This window comes from Cricetulus griseus, chromosome X, assembly GCF_003668045.3.
Source record: "Cricetulus griseus strain 17A/GY chromosome X, alternate assembly CriGri-PICRH-1.0, whole genome shotgun sequence".
NCBI classification, from domain to species: Eukaryota; Metazoa; Chordata; class Mammalia; order Rodentia; family Cricetidae; genus Cricetulus; species Cricetulus griseus.
This window is the reverse complement of record NC_048604.1, coordinates 62,529,046-62,548,629: the sequence shown is the minus strand read 5'-3', so window position 1 is coordinate 62,548,629 and position 19,584 is coordinate 62,529,046. Positions and strand designations below refer to the sequence as shown.

The 19,584-nt window shown below is 34.8% G+C and overlaps 1 protein-coding gene across 2 annotated transcripts in view; it reads right to left on the bottom strand.

The window, feature by feature from the left end:
- Positions 1-1,847: 1,847 nt before the first annotated feature.
- LOC100751005 (bromodomain and WD repeat-containing protein 3) overlaps positions 1,848-19,584 on the bottom strand; it is a 101,712-nt gene continuing 83,975 nt past the window's right edge. Inside the window, exons 35-41 of one of the 2 annotated variants that reach the window (XM_027433040.2) lie at positions 18,990-19,130; positions 17,791-17,862; positions 16,303-16,455; positions 14,068-14,231; positions 13,582-13,679; positions 12,547-12,705; positions 1,848-8,997 (exon numbers count right to left, since the gene is read on the bottom strand). In XM_027433040.2, the coding sequence (XP_027288841.1) occupies positions 8,243-8,997; positions 12,547-12,705; positions 13,582-13,679; positions 14,068-14,231; positions 16,303-16,455; positions 17,791-17,862; positions 18,990-19,130 (1,542 nt within the window). In that variant the 3' untranslated portion in view covers positions 1,848-8,242. The remainder of the gene's footprint in view (positions 8,998-12,546; positions 12,706-13,581; positions 13,680-14,067; positions 14,232-16,302; positions 16,456-17,790; positions 17,863-18,989; positions 19,131-19,584) is intronic. The other variant, XM_027433041.2, reaches the window with a different exon arrangement.

Below are 19,584 nucleotides of genomic sequence, written 5' to 3'. Positions count from 1 at the left end.
AACCACTGCTCTAAGGGGAAAAAAATTAAGAACCTTTACAAGTGATTCATTCAGCTGCATATTTGGGCTGACATCATTGTTGCTTGCCAACTCATTCACTGATTTTTCTTAAGCTAGACTGATTTTGTGTTCTCTCTACCTACAGGGATTCTTTACTAAAATATGAATGTGCACCACTACTGATTACAACCTGTCTTTTAGAGTCCCAAGGCCTTCTCACATTTCCTCTACTGTTCCTCTTCTCACTGAGCACACTCTATTACCCACAACTTATTTGACTAAGTATCTGGACTTACCATACCTTACCTACCCAGCTTTTCCCGTTTTACAGGGATTAGAACCTTCTTCCTGAACCTGAGCAGATTCGCTCTCCTTTTGTTAGCCTTGTCAGATCATTTTACAGCATAATGAAATGACACTCTGCCAGGTCCACTCCCTCTAGTTACCAAAGAATGGAAAAGAGACCACTACACAGTACCATGTCATGACTCTTCAGTCATGGTAGTTCTCATCAGCTCAATGAACAGGGTGGATAAAACAGCATCAGAAATATCAGTAACAATCCCGTGACTCACATTACATATGGCAGCAGACCCTGTAACCACCATGTCCCCAAAAGAGAAAGGCACTTTGAAGACACAACTCAGTGAACATCCTCATTGAAATTCTGAATCATATGTTCACTTTGGCAGCACATATACTAAAACTGGGAAATACCTGAACCAAAAGCAAACAGAAAAGTTTTCTTTAGGTTACACTTGCATTCATGACTTAGGACTCTCTATTTCATAGTTAGGAAGGAAGCCAGTGGAAATAAAGAAAAACTAGAAGTAGGTACCCTGGATGAATCAAGGTATTTTGTTTTTTGAGACAGGGTTGCTCTGTGTAACCCTGGGTGTCCTGGAACTGGCTCTGTACACCAGGCTGATCTCAGAGATCCCCCTGTCCCTGCATCTGAGTGTTGGGATTAGAGGTGTGTGCCACCACCACCCACCACAGTGAATCAAGGCTTTTTTATATACTTTTTGATTTACTAGCTACTTGGACCTACGCAAACTGCTTGTTTTTACTGAAACGTATTTTTTTCTTTCAAATGAAAATGCGAATCAATAGATAGTCTTTCTGGTATTTGAGACTGTATTTGAGGGATAAATTTTTTAAACTCTAATGCTCTAACGCTTTTTAAAAATTACAGTGCTAAAAACACAGAAGGTGCAGATGAATAATCCTAGAAACTGTGCCATTTTTCTGCTGCCATTTCTTGTTACTAATACAAAGGCTACAGGTTTCCAACTCCTCCTGGTAAATGATATATAGGAAGAAAATCACTACACAACTCCAGAGAAAGAATGTGACTTGATCCCTGACAATTTTTCAGTTTACAATTAGAAGTATGTGATAAAAGATTTAGTAACTAAAGCTGTCAAGGACAATATATGTTATGAGGTCAGATTAGATCAAATAACAGTTATTTTTTTTTATACAAGGGTGGCTCTAATTTATAAACTTAACATATGGAAACAATCCAGAACTATCAGCACTTCATCACTGACATTTTAAATGAACAATGCCCAAGGGTAACAAAATCTCCTGTTAAAATGTCTATTATACAATTTGGGAGGCATATTTCATTCAAAATGACATTTTGTAAAACAACAAACTAGAAATACCTTATGACAAGTTTCCATCCATGAAGTACTTGACAGAGTCCACAAAATCCCTAGTACAAATTAACATACTACTATACAAATTCTAGTTAGAATTTTAACAGGACAAAAAGGAACCACACAACACCTCTAGGAATGAATAAAACTCGTTATCAATTAATATTAATAACCTGCATTAAATGATTTGAAATGTTTTTATTTAAAATGTTTGCAAGAAAATTTATAAAATTGGAGACTCTAAGGGCACTGAGCAGGCAAGTTATTAAGTAGAACTTTACAAATTAATGAAAGCATGTTAGGATCACAGAGATTTGAAAGTCCTTAAGATTAGTATGCTAACATCCAGTATGCTACTAGATGTTTATACTCTTCTGCAGGTGAGAAGTAAGTTTATTAAGTCAGTTACCACAGATGGCAAAGGAAAAGTTACTAAAAAGTTACAAAACGAGAGAAAATGTTACTCCAAAATTTTTTGGGAAAAATGACACCATGAAAATTTTATTTTATTTAATATTATATTTGGTCTACCAGCATTATGTATCATAAAATGCCTTAAGTACGTATATAAAAAAATTCGAGACAGTAAAAGAAGTACATGAGCTTCAATATAGCACCAAAAGTTCCATGTAAAAATTAACTCACAAGCTCAATGTATTAGTTTCAATGTATTTTCTGCATTTTTGGAAAGAAGCTTTAAGTAAGTGGTAAATAATATAGAGAGGGTAAACAGCACTTCTTTTGATCTTCTCAGCAAGGCAAACAATCTTTGAATACTTCAGTGAAGTTCTGTCATAAAAATTCTTTTTCTATTTAAGAAACCGAGCAAGTGAAGAAAATACCGAAGCCTGCTACCAAAGAATTTTTAATGTAACAAATTTACATTGTAAAAGAGGTCTATTTTTAAGCAATCAAACAGCTAGACAAAAATAACAAGTATCCCCAGACCTCAATCAGGGTATTGTGAAAATTGGGCTGTCAGTAAATGGATCCACTGCCAGAAAAGAGGTGACCTGTATTGAGTCATCTCATTTAATTATAAAAACACGAAACAGACAGCTTACATATGAATGATGAAGAGCAGTCTTTAGCCAGCTTATTTATCTTGTACTTGGTAGAATTCTTGACATGGGGAGAATACTTGTGGAGATAAATTAAAAGCCAAAGATGACTGTTCCTAGTAAAAGGTTCAGATCCTATCTCACTTCATTTCTCTCTCTCCTAGATTTACATCCAATTCAAAGGTGATTGGCAATTTAACCCCAGATAAAAAGCACTAGGTACCCATAGCTCAGCTGTGAAAATTTAACAATATATTAGAAATCCATCCATCTCAAGAACCTCTGCCAATCAATGAGCTGACTAGTGCTTTGGAGGCTACTGTTTTAAGGCATCAAGCAGCCCACATTTTAAAGTGTTAACATCATACTGATTACCGAAAGGTGGTCCAAAGAATATCAGCAAGAACTAGGAAACATCTTTTCTTTCATAGGAAGCAACTCAGTTTCTAAGATTAAAAAATAATAGTAATAAAATATCGTATGGCAAAGAAGACCAATGATCACATGGTACAATCTCTAAAGCTGGGTAGTAGAAAGGTTAACTTCAGATTTCTTATATTTCTTTGTCTTGTTAATTTATCTCTAGTATGAGTTAAGGCATAAAGCAGCGAGAGTGCAACTGATTCCAAACAACTTGGAATTTTATTGTAAACATCCCATAAAGAATGGCAACAAATTAGTCCAGTATATTTTTTTTGTCTTTGAAGGTAATTGCTTATAATGACTGACAACTGCCAAACAAAACATCTTTTATAAACCAAGCCAGGTTTGTTTACCTTTTTCCCCACTGGATTTTTGTTTAATGGACGTTCTGCCCATATACAGCATCATACCAACTATTAAATGAATGTTTTTCCATCTTAAAATTTATGGACACTAAGAACAAACATAAAGTACAGTTTTGTTAATACTGTGTAAAGGATTACAAAAGACGGGGATGATAAGTTACAGAACAAAGAAATAAATTACTGATTGCCATCACCACAGTATTGTTTAAAGAATTAACATTTGTAGTACTGCCTAATGTATATTTGGTGACATATGCAAGAAACACATTTTCCAACTGGGTTCCTAGGTATCTCGATATGGGATTTTAAAATTACTAATGACGATCTCAATATGTATCAATAATTTTATTTTTTTAGAAAATAATTACCATGCTTTTATATGTCTAAGTCCCATATTCTAGATTTAATTAAGATAGGTATAAGAATAAGAAATGGGCATACATATAAATAAACACACCTTAACTCTAAACTGCAGGGCCTTTCTAGTGTACTTCTCTCAGAAATGAATCAGAAATTTCCAGTCTGGTTGAAGTATGCTACGTCAAGTGCAGTCTTCATTGCAGAAAGAGAAGTGGAGATAAGATCAAGCACGAGAGGAAAGATGACAAAAGAAATACTCAAGGACTATAAGACTATATTAAGGAATAAATATCAAGAAACCTGAGTGCTATCCATGTTCCACAAAATACAGCACCATGAAAATATTTAACTCTGTACTGGATTTTAACCCAAACTTTGTAAATGTGATAAATTAACACTTGGTGAAGAAACTTTGCTAAGAGATGTAAAGTAAAAACAGCATGCAAATATTTCACCATTAGTTTTAAAAAAAAAGCTTTAAAAGGATCTTAGAATGTTTTCAACGAAACATTCATAAAAACCTTTCATACCACAAAGATGTTGTGGAATGTGGTTAGCATTTAAAATAAAGGACTTTAAATATCAAAAGTCTTATTCCTTCCCCCAGAACTATTAATTTCAGATTTTCAAATGTTATTGTAATTGCCTAAATGGCTGGGCATCAAAGTGAGTGAAAATCATATGTTTTAAGATTCCTGTTTCAGGGCATGAAAATTCAACTGTAAAGATAAGTACCAGTTGGCATATGTGCATATAATGATGTGTATCATTACCACACTTACAGATTTTGAAAAATGCTCAAAAATGGTTTATTAAAAATAAGTAGTATTCACATCTTTCTCTTTTACTCACTGTATTGTCTGATAACATCTACCTTAAAATATCTGAAAACTAATTTAGATGTATGAGAACTCAATTGTGTAGAATAAAACTTGGGAATTTTACTCAGTTGCTTTGCCTCAGGGTGAAACAAAACACTAACAAGCCTGATTTCTGGGGAGGGAAAGAGAAAAAACAAACAAGTAAAAGGGCAAATTAAATTAAAGGAATAGAGGGGCATAGTTATATGACAAAATCAGAATCAGTTATCTAAAAGACATGAAGACATGGATGACTAAGCATTAATAAATGCACAGATTGAGCTCTAACGAGGCAAATAATTGGTAGACAGGGTCCTCCATATAAACTATTCTCTTTTATAATGTCTGGGATAAGGTATGTCAAACTGGAAAGAAGCTACATACGTACAAGTACACAAACACTTATACAAGAACAAATTTAGTTAGTAGGCTAGTAGGTTTGTGAGTGTTTTGGAGAGCATCCTATTGCTAGATGAGATACATACAGCAAGCCAGAGAAGAAATATGATTCAGTTTTATAAACATATACACATGCTAAGATCATAAAGCTCAGAATCTGAACATTAGCATTTATGAGAAATATTATAGCTTACTGATTATTCAGATATAGCATAGGATTAAACTTATACATGTGTATGCTCTCATGGGCCTAAATAGAACAGTGGTCTTTATTTGCAGAATTCTTAACTCATTCCCTACTTTCTTTGCTATGGCTGAACCCAGATCTCATTTAGGTTTAAAAGATCTCTAGATACCTGAAACAACAAAGTATTCAATATGATACAAATTATGACATTTGTAGGAAGCATTGTTAAAAAACCTAAAATATAAATTGAGGAAAGGGGGAAATCCAGATTTAAAAAAGTAAAAACTTCCCAGACTTTTATTTTCATACTTATGAAAATAATTTGCATGCAAACAGAAAATTATCTGTTTGTTTTATAATAAATGATAACTATGTTCACCTAACATACCCTGGTGACTAACTCTTTATATTCTAAGAACTGAAATCAACATCACAGCAAAATGCTGTTCACTAGTATTTCACAGTATTTCACTACATATAAAATATGCTTTAAAATGTCTTTAGCCTTATTATGCTAATTATGTAAGCCTAGAAAATCTTGACATTTGGGGAAATAAATGTGGCATTCTTATTTTTCAAAATAAATTATAAATAAAGCTCCAGACAGCTAACATCACACAAATGGTAATTCTTCTACATTTCAAGAGGTCAGCTCTTCATAGAAGAATGTCAACAAAAATTTCACACTACAATGGTACACATGATACATATTTGGGTATATCCAGGAATTTAAGCAACTATATTATGTTGGTTGTTGTAGGACAAATGTTACTGACTCCAGGAAAACGTAGGCACAATTTAGTCTAAATGCCCAAGAGATGAATAACTGAAATAGTATATTTTAGTAAAAATCAAATGTAGACTCTCAAAATGGGAATATTTTCAATCTATACTATGGTTAAAATGGCAGCTGAGTTGTAACCAGAAATAGTTTTGGTATAGTGAAGAAAAATAACAACAAAAATATCAGCTTGGTCTGCTCTCTAGCAACAGACATTAGTGCCATTAACAGTTCATTATACTTTCTTAAAGCCCGAACATCATTTCTACTGCAAGTGAAAATTGCTTAAGGGTATTAGTTCAAGAATAACCCCCCAACCCCACCAAAAGCAAAGTTATGTGTGCACTCCTTCCTCAGCACTTAACAGATTTTCAGATGCATGAAATGATTGAAAGCGTGAAACAAACATGTCAGCGTAAGAAATATCCTGGACTAGCAGGTATACATTAAGGAAATGTTTTGTCACATAAGTCTGATCTAAGTGCAACAGAATTGCTGTTACAAAAGCAGAGATCAATTGTTATCCCTCCCACTTCAAGAATGTAAGTATCTAACCAAGGAGCACAACTGTGATATCAAAGTTGAGGAATACAATTGATCGTAGAACTGAAGCTCACTTATGGAACCATGTGCACTCTATTGCTGTAAACAAGACCTTAAATGATTTTAAAGATTTTTTTCTCAACTATAAAATAATGATTTAAAATGTCTGTTTGCAGTGCAATGAGGCTCTTTTCTGGAAGTCTAGAACAGAAGAACCCTTTGGAATGAGAAGAGAAGAACCCATTAAACTTGATTCCAAGTATTAGCTAGCCAAAATAGTACAACTCAAGTTAGGTGCTTTGTTACCTTTTGAGACTCATATGAAAACCAGTAACTCACAGCTGTTAAAAAGTAAGTGGTTGCAGAGATAGATGAGCAGTAGAACAAGTCTACTTACATAAATATGTTCTACAAAAGCCTAGAGCATATAATACTTAGGAAATTTGTTACATCTATTCATTTGAGAGCCAATATGATTACTGAAAATTCTCAGCTTATAACTTAGGAGTATTCATCCCTACCAAGCTTGTTCTATTTCTCCTTAGTAAGAGTAACAGCATCTATTTTCCTTAGCATTTCCAGTAGTTGTAGTTAATAGAGGTAGCTGAGCTACTGTTCAAAGAAGTTATTCTTTGTGGATGAGGATTTTTTTCAAATGTTTAAGTTACTATTAAGCTACATAAGTTTCTATTAATGCAATAAAATATAACAGGAAAAGAAAAATGGATGCAAGAAACTTTTGCATTTGGCACCTTGTCTAGATTGATACCTCAAGTATTCTCTTTTAATAAAGTTAATGCACACATCAGGACACACCACAAAGATTTGCTACATATTTACAAGGCACCAACCCTTTCTCACCTTAAACGTGAATTTAAGCAAATCAATGAAAAGCTTATCAAGATACCCCCCCACCCCACCCCAAAACTGCAGTATAAATATATACTTCAGTTCAGTACAGTTCATGAAAGTTTGGCCTGGGAAGAGTAAAATAATCCAGATCGTTCTTACAATATAGAAACTGTAAACATTTAATAGCTGCCTTTAGGATTGGTGTATTGTGCAAAAGTTATTATTACTGGGTATAGGAATCAAAATGGCAAAAACAAACTATATAAAACTCTGTAAGAAGGTGCTATACTTCTGTGATACAAAAGCAAAGAGGGCTATCTTATTGAGATAAAAATGTCATGCTACTCTTAAGAAGCAGAATGCTCCTTTAATGTAGTAAATCTGTAGTGTGTCTGTGGTGTGTGTGTGTGTGCGTGTGTGCGTGTGTGTGTGTGTGCATGTGTGCATGTGTGTGTGTGTGTGTGTGTGCATTTGTGTGCGCATGTCCACGCATGTGTATGTGCACACATGTATATGTGTGGGAAGAATTTGTTTTAATTTAAGGCCTAATGAGTAAGGCTTGTTTGAATAAATGAAGTGTGGAGATTAAAAGTCTTGAAACAAATGTATACTGGCATAATGGAAAAGCACCAATGTGAAAGGAAGCAGAAGTCCCCACACAACTTGCTTTGTAGATTTTCTGGTAAATTCCCTGCAGTAGAAGGCCATTGATTTTATTTTTAAAAATTACTCTAAATTAATTCACTGTTAATAATTCCATCCCATGAGATGGCTAACCCTGGCTTTTTCTGTCATTTTACGTACTCTGCCTGATCTGGATGTACCAAGATTCAGAGGATCCTCAGTGGACACAAAATTGTCATTATCTGAATCATCGTTATATAAAACAGTCCTCCTGCCTTGGTTTCTTGTTTTAATCCGAGGAAGTCTACTGAAACGTCCTGAAAACATGGTATCAAATTCATCATCTGCAACCCGTGCTCGTTTGGCTCTGGTGGCTCCTCTAGAGGCACCTCTCCCTCCTCTCCCTCGGCCTCTCCCTCTCCCCCCACCTCCACCTCTTCCTCGACCCCCTCGTCCCCTGCCACCTCGTCCTCTGCCTCCTCTACTCCATCTTCCCCATCTGCCCCATCTGCCTCTTCCTCCTGTGCCTCTCATCTTCCAGTTTCGTTTTCCATTGGCATGCTGTTTCCGGAGTTTTCTTTTAGGTCTGGTTTGTATGAATTTGCTATAGTCATGATCTCCATCTACATAATCTTGATCTGTTCTGGAAGTAGATTCAGAGTCAGAGTCAGAGCCACAGGTACTTTCTGAACTTAGACTGGATCCTAACTCTCCACTCTCTGAGGAGGATAAATGTGCTTTTTCTTTTGTTTCTTTCAGCTCCTTTTCTTCTCCTCCCATGCTTTCGTCCTCTTCTGACGCACTGAGTAGCTTTCTTTTGGCTCCTGTTCGGGGCTCTCTGCCATCACCATTTGTAAGAGGCCCATCGGCGGAGTGATCTAAAGTAAAATGAATGATTTTTAAAAATTAAGGCTCGACATTGTAAAATGCATTCGGACTCAAAATCAAAATAATCTGTTAAAAATATTAGTGCCCAAAACTGATTGGACAGAATCAAAGGTGTTGGAATAGATACTTAGATCTATTTAAAGTGAAATCTAAAGTTTTGATTCTTGTTCCACGGCTTCTTTTGAAGTTTAAAAAAAAAAGGCTGAAGGATTGTTAGGCTATCTGGACAAATTTTAGCATAAACTTAACAAGAATTATAAGGAAGCATAAATTGCAAGTTTCATTCACTTAGCAATTAACCAGTATAGAACAGGTATCAGTGGGAGGTTGGAACTTGATGATAAATGAAACAAAGTCCTTGCTATCATATACCATAATTCATGTTACTGGGGACAGTTTGGCTGGAAACAAAGTGAATAAATAACTAATGCACTTTTAAGTAGAGATGAATGCTAAAGAATGAAAATAAGAGCAAAAATATTTGGCTGTGTTTTGGGGTGCTATTTAGAATAATGAGATGCCTCTTAGGATGTACTATTTAAATAAAGAATTAATAAAGTGAAATGGGGGGAAATTCGAGCACTAGAAAAAGAACTAAGGAAATCCAGTTTAGCCAGGATGGCACTGAAAAATGAAATGGTAGGAGATGATTAGAGAAAGACAACATCTGATTTACATTTAAGAAACATTACTGATGTGATATAGAGAACAGATTGTAGAGGTGGTTAAACAGAAGCAGAGATCAGCTAAAAGATGTCTGCAGTCAATAGTCTAGGTAAGATATGAAGTGTCAAGAAGTGGTATCTAATCTATTAGAACGTTTCCTCCTAGAAGGCCCACCAGAGTCAATCTTTTATTTCAAAGGTGGAAACAATGGGACCTGCTGAGGGAATTTCAATGTCAAATACTAAGAACAAAACAGTGTATTGCTTAGACTTTATAGTCTAAGAAACTGGGTAATAGGCAGAAATATTGGCTAATTTGGGAAATACTGAAGACTGAACAAGTTTGGGCAATGTGCTAAGAGAAAGTCAAGTCTTCTAGTTTTAGATGTCAGTAGACATCTTACAAAAGACATGAAAAAACAAACAGGGATTAAGAGGGTAGTTCAATGGCAATATGCTTAGCATGCATGAAACCCTGGGTTCAGCTCCTGATACACACTTGCATAGGTATAAGCATACCTAAAAAGAAACGAAAAATCATGTAGGCATACAAGCTGGATCTCATAAGACTATGGAGCAAGAGAGAGAATTCTGGAAATTTTCAGTCTATGGAGAGAAAATAAAGGGAAAGAAAATAGGAGGAAAGCAAGCTATGTTATCCTAATACTTAAAGATAAAATTCCTACACTGAGGCCCTAACTCCCAAAGTGCCTTCATTTGGAGACTGAGTCTTTTATGAAGTAACGAAGGTTAACCAAGATCTAAGTGTTACTGAAAAAGGAAGAGACATGGATGTTTCTAAGTTTCTTTCTATCTCGCTACATCCCCCAACACACACACACACACACACACACACACACACACACACACACCCCTGACCGTTGGGGGTGGGAGTAGCAACAGAGGAACACACAGAGAAACAGAAATATAGAGACAGACAAATGGCTACAAGGGATACAACTTAAATGTGGAATTCTATAAGCCTGAGGAAATCAAAGTTCTTGTTAGATAACAATCTCCATGAACCTTGGTTTCTTGGACTTAAGCCTCCAGAACTGTGGGAAAATGGAAGTCTGTTGTTTAAGCTGCTCACACTGGGATCTTGTTATGGCTGTCTAAAGTGACTAATACCCTCAGCTAGAGACTAAGCTGGTGTCACAAAAACAGGAGATAAGATATCTCAGTAGTAGTAAAGAGTTATAGAGGGACTGGAGAGACAGCGAAGCTGGATTGCTGGTCTTGCAGAGTTCAGTTCCCACCCACATGGGCAGCTCAAAGCTGCCTATTCTACAGCTCCAGGGAATCTGATTCTGTCTTCTGGCCTCTATGGCACTGTGCTGCTGTGTACAAACCCACAAACATAGACACACAATGTTAAACACACGTTTAAAAAGATAAGGCTTTATAACTATGTGGATGTGAGAGGTAAATGGAGAGTTAAAATTACTGAGTAGGGCATGGTGGTACATACTTCAAACTTCAGTATTCTGGAGGCTAAGTCAGAAAGATAAATAATTTGAGGTGAGCTTAGATTACATAGTGGGAGCAGACCTTTAAAACCAAGAGATTTCAGTTGAATGCAAAGGATGACCTTGAGACAATATGAACATGAATGAAACTTATTTTTAGGAAGTACTGGAAATGAGACTGAACAAATGTAGAATGAACAAATGTTTGTGTTGATACATTTACAGAGCCACTAGCATCAAGAAGACTGATTTACTGGAAATGGCGGCACATGCCTTTAATCCCAGCACTCAGCAGGCAGAGGCAGGCAAAACTCTTGAGTATGTGGCCAGCAGGTCTTCATAGTGAGTTCCACATCCATCATCTAAGAACTACATACATAGTGAGACTCTGGGCCATAAAAAATATGATGACTTGTTTAGTCAACAGATCTATCAGAGTACTTTATTTGCAGGAGCCAAAAATCAAGTGAGCTAAAAATCACAGAAAACTGCAAATAAAGTTCAGAACAAATAAAGAAAAGCAACTATATAGGAATACCAGTAAGTCTATAAGCCTGTAAAAAAAAGAGCTTAGAGAGGAGGTGGGAGAGTGTCCAGTGACACATAGATCAAGAAGTCAGGTACTAAGAAAAGGAACACTGGTTGGGCAGTCTATACTACTGGTGATTTGGGGAGAACAGCTTTTTGGAGAATGCCTGGCACAGAAACTAGGCTATAAAGGATAAAGGGTCCTGGATGAAAGAAGATGTAGGAAATATGGGCTACTCTATCTATAAGCTTTTCCCATGAAGAACAGTGAGGAAGTCTGCAGCATAAGTATAAACAATGCAACAGAATCAGAGAGAAGAAAATTACAAAGTGGGATATATATAAGAGCCTATCCTGGCATTTGCTCTGGAGACCAGGCTGGCCTCGAACTCACAGAGATCTGCCTGCCTCTGCCTCCCAAATACTGGGATTAAAGGCATGAGCCACCAATGCCTGGCTAGGTCAATGATTTTTATAAGCACTTTTTTTCTTCAAATATAGTTATTGGAATAGCCTCTAAGAAGACCTTTTAAAATACGACTTTTGAGTCTTTTTCATTTCTTATTGACATGGTTCAATATATGAAAAATCCTAAATGTTTCTGACAGTCTGGTTCTTATGCACTTGGGAGAAGAATTCTTCATTAGTTTTTTTCTCATTGATTTCATTTTATATTTTGCTCAAAAGTAATTACTAGACATCTGTTTCTAATTGTGGTTATAAAATTCCTTTTGACCTAATTTGGCTATATTCCAATTCTTATTAAGTACTAAGACATACTAGTTCTTTTACCCTAATACATCAGCTGTTATTATGACTCATCATCTACCATGAGAAAGTAGAGAATAAGGTACCTCTCTAATATTCAATTTCCTACCTTGTTTAACTGGTAAAACTCTATTACGAAATGATTTGGTTTTCCCTGGGTCATGGCTATTTCCACTTCTGCTATATCCACTGAAACTCGATGGAGAAAATGGCCCATCTCCTTCATCATCAAGTAGATATAGTGAAACACCTTCAGCGGCATCTGAAACTTACATTTAAAAAGTTGGTATTGTTAACATAGTTGCAGTTTTCACAGGCTGCTTTTAAAACTCTACCTTCACTACTTCATGAGCAAATTAAAAGTTGCTTTACAACTGGTAGCAGATGTATATTCCCAACTTTCCGGGAACTCAGCTAGGAGAACAGTGAGTTTGATATCGACCATGGCTACTTAGCAACACCCTAAAGCCCACCCCCTAAAGTAAATTAGAATATTTGACAACAAAAAAGAAATAATTTATCATTACTAAATTTTCAATCACAAAATGTCAAAAAAAAACCCACCGAAGGAAACACCCCATCACCGTTTTAATCTTCAAGTCTTACATTGACTACTATATTGTACAAATTCTTTGAAATATTACAGATAGCAAAAATCTTATAGTGATAGAACTTTCAAAGGAACATATAGATTCATCTAGTTAGGTGTTAGAGAGAGATGGCTCAGCATTTAAGAAAATTTGTTGCTCTTCCATAGGATCCAAGGTAGATTCCCAGCACCCACATGCCAACTCACAACCATCTGTAATTCCAGTTTCAGGGGATCAGATACCCTCTTCTGGCCTCTGCGTGTATCAAGCATGCACATGGTGCACGAACACACATGTAGGCAAAACACTTATAAACAAAAAATAAATTGTTAAAAAATGATTTAGTAAAATCACCTAGTTAAACAAAGAAACCAAATAACATTACCTAACGTCTTTCTGGAGGGTCATATAGCTATCAAGTAGAATATTGATTAAAATGCAATTTTTCTAAATCTAAATCTATTGCTCTTTGCACTACAATATACAGTGATACCACTTCTATATCCTTTAATTATCATCAAACTGTAGAACACAAAAAATACAGATATACTTACCAGGAGAAGAAAAAGGAGAACTAGTCCTGGCATAAGACACTGAGGTATTCTGGTCATTTTTAGGCTGTAACTTCATTTGCTTCTGTTTCCCCTTTGGACTGTAAATTAAAAAAAATATAGAATTATGCTCACTTTTTGTTAGTAATTCAATATGATAAATACTAGGACACAAAATTCATAAAGTAATCAAAAAGTAAACTGCCTAAAATTCAAGGGAAATGCCTAAAATAGGTGATTTTAAAAAGTTAAACTTAAATCATTTAATAAAATAAAAAAATAAAAATTTAAAGTCATAGAAAATCCGCATAAACAGTACTTTGGATTACAAACGACACCTTTCCACAGGAATAAGAATCCTTGAGAGATCTTGAATTTATTCATACCTTTCCACAGGAATAAGAATCCTTGAGAGATCCTGAATTTATTCATAAACTTTTACACACACACAACGCTTTAAACATAAAATGCTACATCAATAGAATATACCTAGGAGCTCTACTGCTAGATAATGAGCTGCTGCTGCTTCTCAGGCGCTTTCTGTACCGTGGCCTTCTCCTCTTCTGATTTTGGATTGCTGACTTATATTCAGAGATGATATTTTTAATGTGATTTTCAAATAAGGCAGACAATCTCAGCGTCATGCTATAGACCTGGAAAGGTGAAAAGTACAGCCTTGTTTTAGCAATTACTTTAGTTATAAGAAAAGTATGAACATATCTGGACCATTATGAACATCATTCCAGATGAAAAACACACACTATTTGAAAAATTCTTGAGGAATTAAGATGTCATTTTCATTTATTAAAAAATAAAACTTTAAAAGATAATGTGTAGTGCTGTGAAAGAGAGGGAAAAATCCTCTTATATTATAGGAGGGAATTTTCACTGAACCAGTATTCTAAGACAATTTAAAATATGTACCATAAAACTTTAAAGATATACCTATCCTTTGGCTAATGATTTTACCTCTGGGAATCTGTTGTAAGGAACCATCAGGGGACTGTACACACATGATAAACATGCTCCATGATATTAAAGACATTAGCTACAATCGTTATTCATATCAAGTGGAAAATTATTTTTTTAAAACTCCAAATTTTCTATCAATATGTTACAGTAAAATACAAAACCAATAAAACCCTAATAAACCATGAAATGATCAGATCAAAGAATATTATTTTTTTTAAAAAAAACCCTTATTTTCAACAGCCAAAATATAGATCAGATCATCTCTCAAGCTTCATTAGAGAAACTTTCTCTTTGCAGCAAATGGCACTTAACGTCAAGCCCCACAGTTGGTCAATGTGCAGAAAACAAAAGGGTAAAGTGTTCAGACCAATCAGACTTTCATGTCTCACCCCAAGGCTCAGAGATCTTCACAGAAGAGAGGGTAGAAAGAATGTAAGAGCCAGAGGCTATAAATGACTTCAAGGAAACAGTGTTTTGTAGACAAACAGGACAGATGTACATATGAACCCACAGAGAATGTGAATGCATGCACAAGACCTGCACAAGGTCCAGACAGACAAAATTCCAGCTTAGAGGGCAGGAGATACGTAATCCTACCAATAGCTGAGGACCTATAGCATTTAATGGATGCTGGGAGTAGGAAAGTTATTTTTTTATTGATGTGACCCCCTGGTTGGCTGACCAGAACAAGGTCTCACACACTCCAGAACAAGCCCTAATTGCAAGACTATCTGGGCAACACAAATTGGCTTGATGAGAAATGAATTAGAAGAAAAAAGTAATCTCAAAGTTGGGTGGAAAGGGATGGGAGTTTGACAGGGTAATAAGTGATTATGTTCAAAATATATTGTATGAAATTCTCAAATAATTAATAAAATTATTTTAAAGTCGTAATACATATATAACAATGACTTGAAATATGAAACCTAATGTTTTAAAAGCATATAAATGTTAAGTATTAGTATAGATAGGCCTAGAAGTAAGCACATTAAATATTATGTATAAATAAAAATGTGATAGTGATGTTTAAAATATTTTTCCATATTTTTCAAACTTTCTACAGAGACTGTATTACTCTAAAAATTATGATGAAAAAGAAAAGGCAAATGTAAAAAAATTTACACCTAGAGAAACTGGTAAAAAGTTACCGTATATACAGAAGTTGAAGCAGGTAGATAAACACCTACTTTGCAACTAATTTGACAGTTAACTGGACACTAGTGACTCCAAAAGATAAAGATTACTGTTACTATTTCTTGTTCTCAGGATATTTTCAGTTTTGATAATACATAGGGAAATATTTAATGTGAGTATGAATAAAGTTGTAACTTCCCAATAGGGTTCACTATTTGTGATAGTAATGGGAATCTGCATATTAAGAGCTAATTAAAACATTTACTATAAATTAATATTGTCAACTACCTTTATATTTATCAGTTCATTTACTAGAGATTTGAGTATTTAAATTATTAACTTTCAGTCCTTTGTCTTTTCTTTGGCAGATGTAAGTATCATTAAAGAATAAAGAAGAGTTAGATAAGAGAAAGAAAAGGCGGCTTAATTTTAGAATGATTATTCTAAAAGTATATTTACATATGCCTTGAAAAAAATCCGGAATTCAGAAAAGATACTGAGAATGAAACCTCAGTAATTGTGTCAAAATAGTAGAATATACTTGTTTACAAATCTTAAAAACTGTGCAAGGAAAACTGCCTGAAATACATAACTGCCCATTTAATATTAGTTTCATACCCTTGACTTTTTATTAGAAGTATAAGCTTTGGAGTTGCTGAATATTTGGCGAACATCTTTATAAAATTCCAGAGGACTATCATAATTTCCTGATTCCAAAGTTTCTTTCACAGTGCTGAAGTCCATAGGTGTGTCTATAACATCTTGATAATCCTACAAATGATAATGTGTTACATTTAAATACTCAAATTGCAAAACAATTCTAAATAAAATAGCACTGAGAATTACATTACCCACTGATGCAAGTTATCTTGACACAAACACTACTTTTAGGTCTACCAACTACTTATTCCCACTCCCAAACCAATCCTTTTTAGACTTCTGAAAATAATATGAGTTTAAAGGTTTAGAAGAGAAAAGTCAGTCACTGGCTTGAGTTACTGATACCTTGCCAAGTTATCTAATGACAGACGAAGAGATTATTCAGGTATAATTGAATAGTTCCACTCCACAAACTACCTACATTATTTCCATTATTTCCAAGATTCTGACTTGTGACATTTCACATACACTGTCTTTAGTTGAAGTCAAAATTAACTGGTCATGCGTGTGCCCTTACCCCTCTTCTCTGTCTCTAAATGCGGTGGAAGCTGGCTTTAAATTCATGATTCTCCCACCTCAGCCTGCCAAATACTAGGGTTCTGCTTCTGCATCATCACATTTGGCTTCCTTTTGGATCTTTAACCAATGTGATTTTTTATTTCATCTAAAGTTTTCAGTCTCACCGATTCTGAACTTAGTTTTATTTTAATTAGGAGAAACAAAAAAAATCAAATTTTTAACTTAAATCTTTCAAGCTAGTTAAGTTTTTCTTAGGGAATCATATAGGATAATATCTGAAACAGACTTGTATTTCCTACTACCACGAATACATGAATTTGAGTAAAATACATAAGTATTCAGCCACTCACACTATTTAGAATATTAAGAAGCAAAACCACCATATTTTTCACCTAACACTAAAGTAAAAAAGAGCAAAAAGTGGCAGAGAAAAGGTATTTATAAGAAGAGAAAATGTTTCCCAAAGTATGAAAAACCACAATTGCTTTAAATAGATTTCCTTAAATTATAAGAACACCGAAAGTACATTCCAACAGATTATGCCTTAGAAAGCACTAATATTTTCATAAGGAATAATGTCGGAACATGGATAAGAAGACAAAACCTCAAATTACTCAGCTGACTATTTAAGGAAACCAAAGTAGGGGAATTATCATCTGTGATACAGACATAACATAGTACATTGAATGTTCTCAGCTTTGCTGCATGGCTTTCTATCTATATATCCAAATAAACAACTATATGATGTCATGAAGAACAACTATGCAACACATGCTGATTCAAAAAAAATTAAAATGACCGGAAAATTAAACAAAAGTATAAAAAGAAACTAAGTTGAATTAAAAGGCAAATTGAGCAAATTGCACAAAATTTGCATACAGTGTGAAAATTTTCAAATGAAATGCCACAAAAACAGCCTAAGCCTACCTCAGAATGAGATGGATCTTGTGTATCTGGAACAGCAGATGCTGAGGGTTCTCCTTCTTGCTGTTGTTGAGCCTGTATGAATAAAGAACACAGACCATTTCCACATCACCACTCCGCAGTATCAAGACTTGCAATGAAACTGTGATTCAAGGCTCAAAAATCCACAAATAAAATGATATTTTACTTGAAAGAATTCTGTATTCACCATATTCTGCTTTGAAAAACACAAGCCTAATGTGTCCTCCTCAAACTTCCTAAAAACAAATCAAACTTAGTTAAATGTAATATTGTTACTTCTTTTTTCCAAGACATACATACTATGTTCTCAAGTGTCTACAGTACATGGAGTTGTCATATATGTATAAAAAGAATCTTAGCTACAGGGCAAAGTAGAGCATGCCTTTAATCCTAGCATTTGGGAAGTTAAGGCTGGAGGAACAGGAGCATAATGTCAGATTAGGATACAGTAGTCCCATGTCAGCCTGGAGTATACAGTTAGACCATTTCTTAAAAGTAAAAATTAATTCTATAGTCAAAATTTTCATATTGTTATCTTTGTTGAAAAGTATTGTTGGTATATGGATTACCCTAAGTAGCCACATTGATAAACAAATTTACTATAAATTAAACGGGTCTGCCATATATTGTTACTAAGTCTGTAGTGTGTAAAGGTGCCATTAGAAGTTAGTACACTATCCTAAACAAATAAGTTAAAGCATTAAAGAAAAGAAAAGAAAAGAAAAAAAAAGAAAAGAAAAGAAAAGAAAAGAGAAGAGAAGAAAGGGGGTTTTTGTTTGTTTTCTTTTAGATGGGGTCTCACTCTGGAGTCCTGCCTAGCCTGGATCTCTGTGAAGACTAGGCTGCCCTCAAACTCCCAGTTATCCACCTGTCTGGGATTAAAGGCATCTGCCACCATGTTCAGCTGATTCAAATTTCTTTTAGGAACTGTATAATTTCTATACTAAGTCCATAACAACTATTTTAAAAAGTTATGGCTATTAAGATGGAACTAGATTCTGCCATATGAACCTTGTCATCACTTGTAGAATTATGCTATGAAAAATAAAAATCACAAAAGATAAAAAAAAAGTTATGGCTAAAAGGAAAGAATTGGGGAAATTGGTCATAAATAGATACTAGCTTGGATAAATAATGGGAAATCATCCTATTGGCAATGATTTAAACAATGGTATGCTTACTGGGTAAGACTGAGGATCTGCTGGCTGTCGAAATGGCTCTGAATCTTCACGTTCATAAATGAGGCTCAGTAGTTCTTTGCACTGTTTTTTCCAAGCATCAGGATTACACTTGGAAGACTGTCTTCTGCCTCGGCATTTGACCTACAAATTTAACAGAATCAATTTTTCCTTAACTAATCCTTGATTTTCTCATAAAAGCCTAATATTATCAAAGTCAAACTCTAACTAGTTGAGCTAACATATCCGTCATTCTAATGGCAGTCACCTATATAAGACACAATGGCTACTACTTAAGATTCTTAGTTTAAAGAATCATTCTGTCTAGCAAAAAATAAAAAAAAAACAAAGTGAATGCCAACAATTCCAGTATTCTGATTTTTCTTTTAAGAAGATCTAAACTGCAAATAGAGTACAGACAAGCAAATGTTTCCCCACTCCTCTTGACTTCAAATGTTGGCCTGTGGCCAGTATTTGGGAGCCTGAACTGCTTCTTGAATTGTAAAGACTGCTTATTTAAACAGTATAAACAACATAATCTGTGTAGACTGCCTGCTTTTCTTGTGGGAATCTGGGATGACGGTATGCCTTAGTCAGA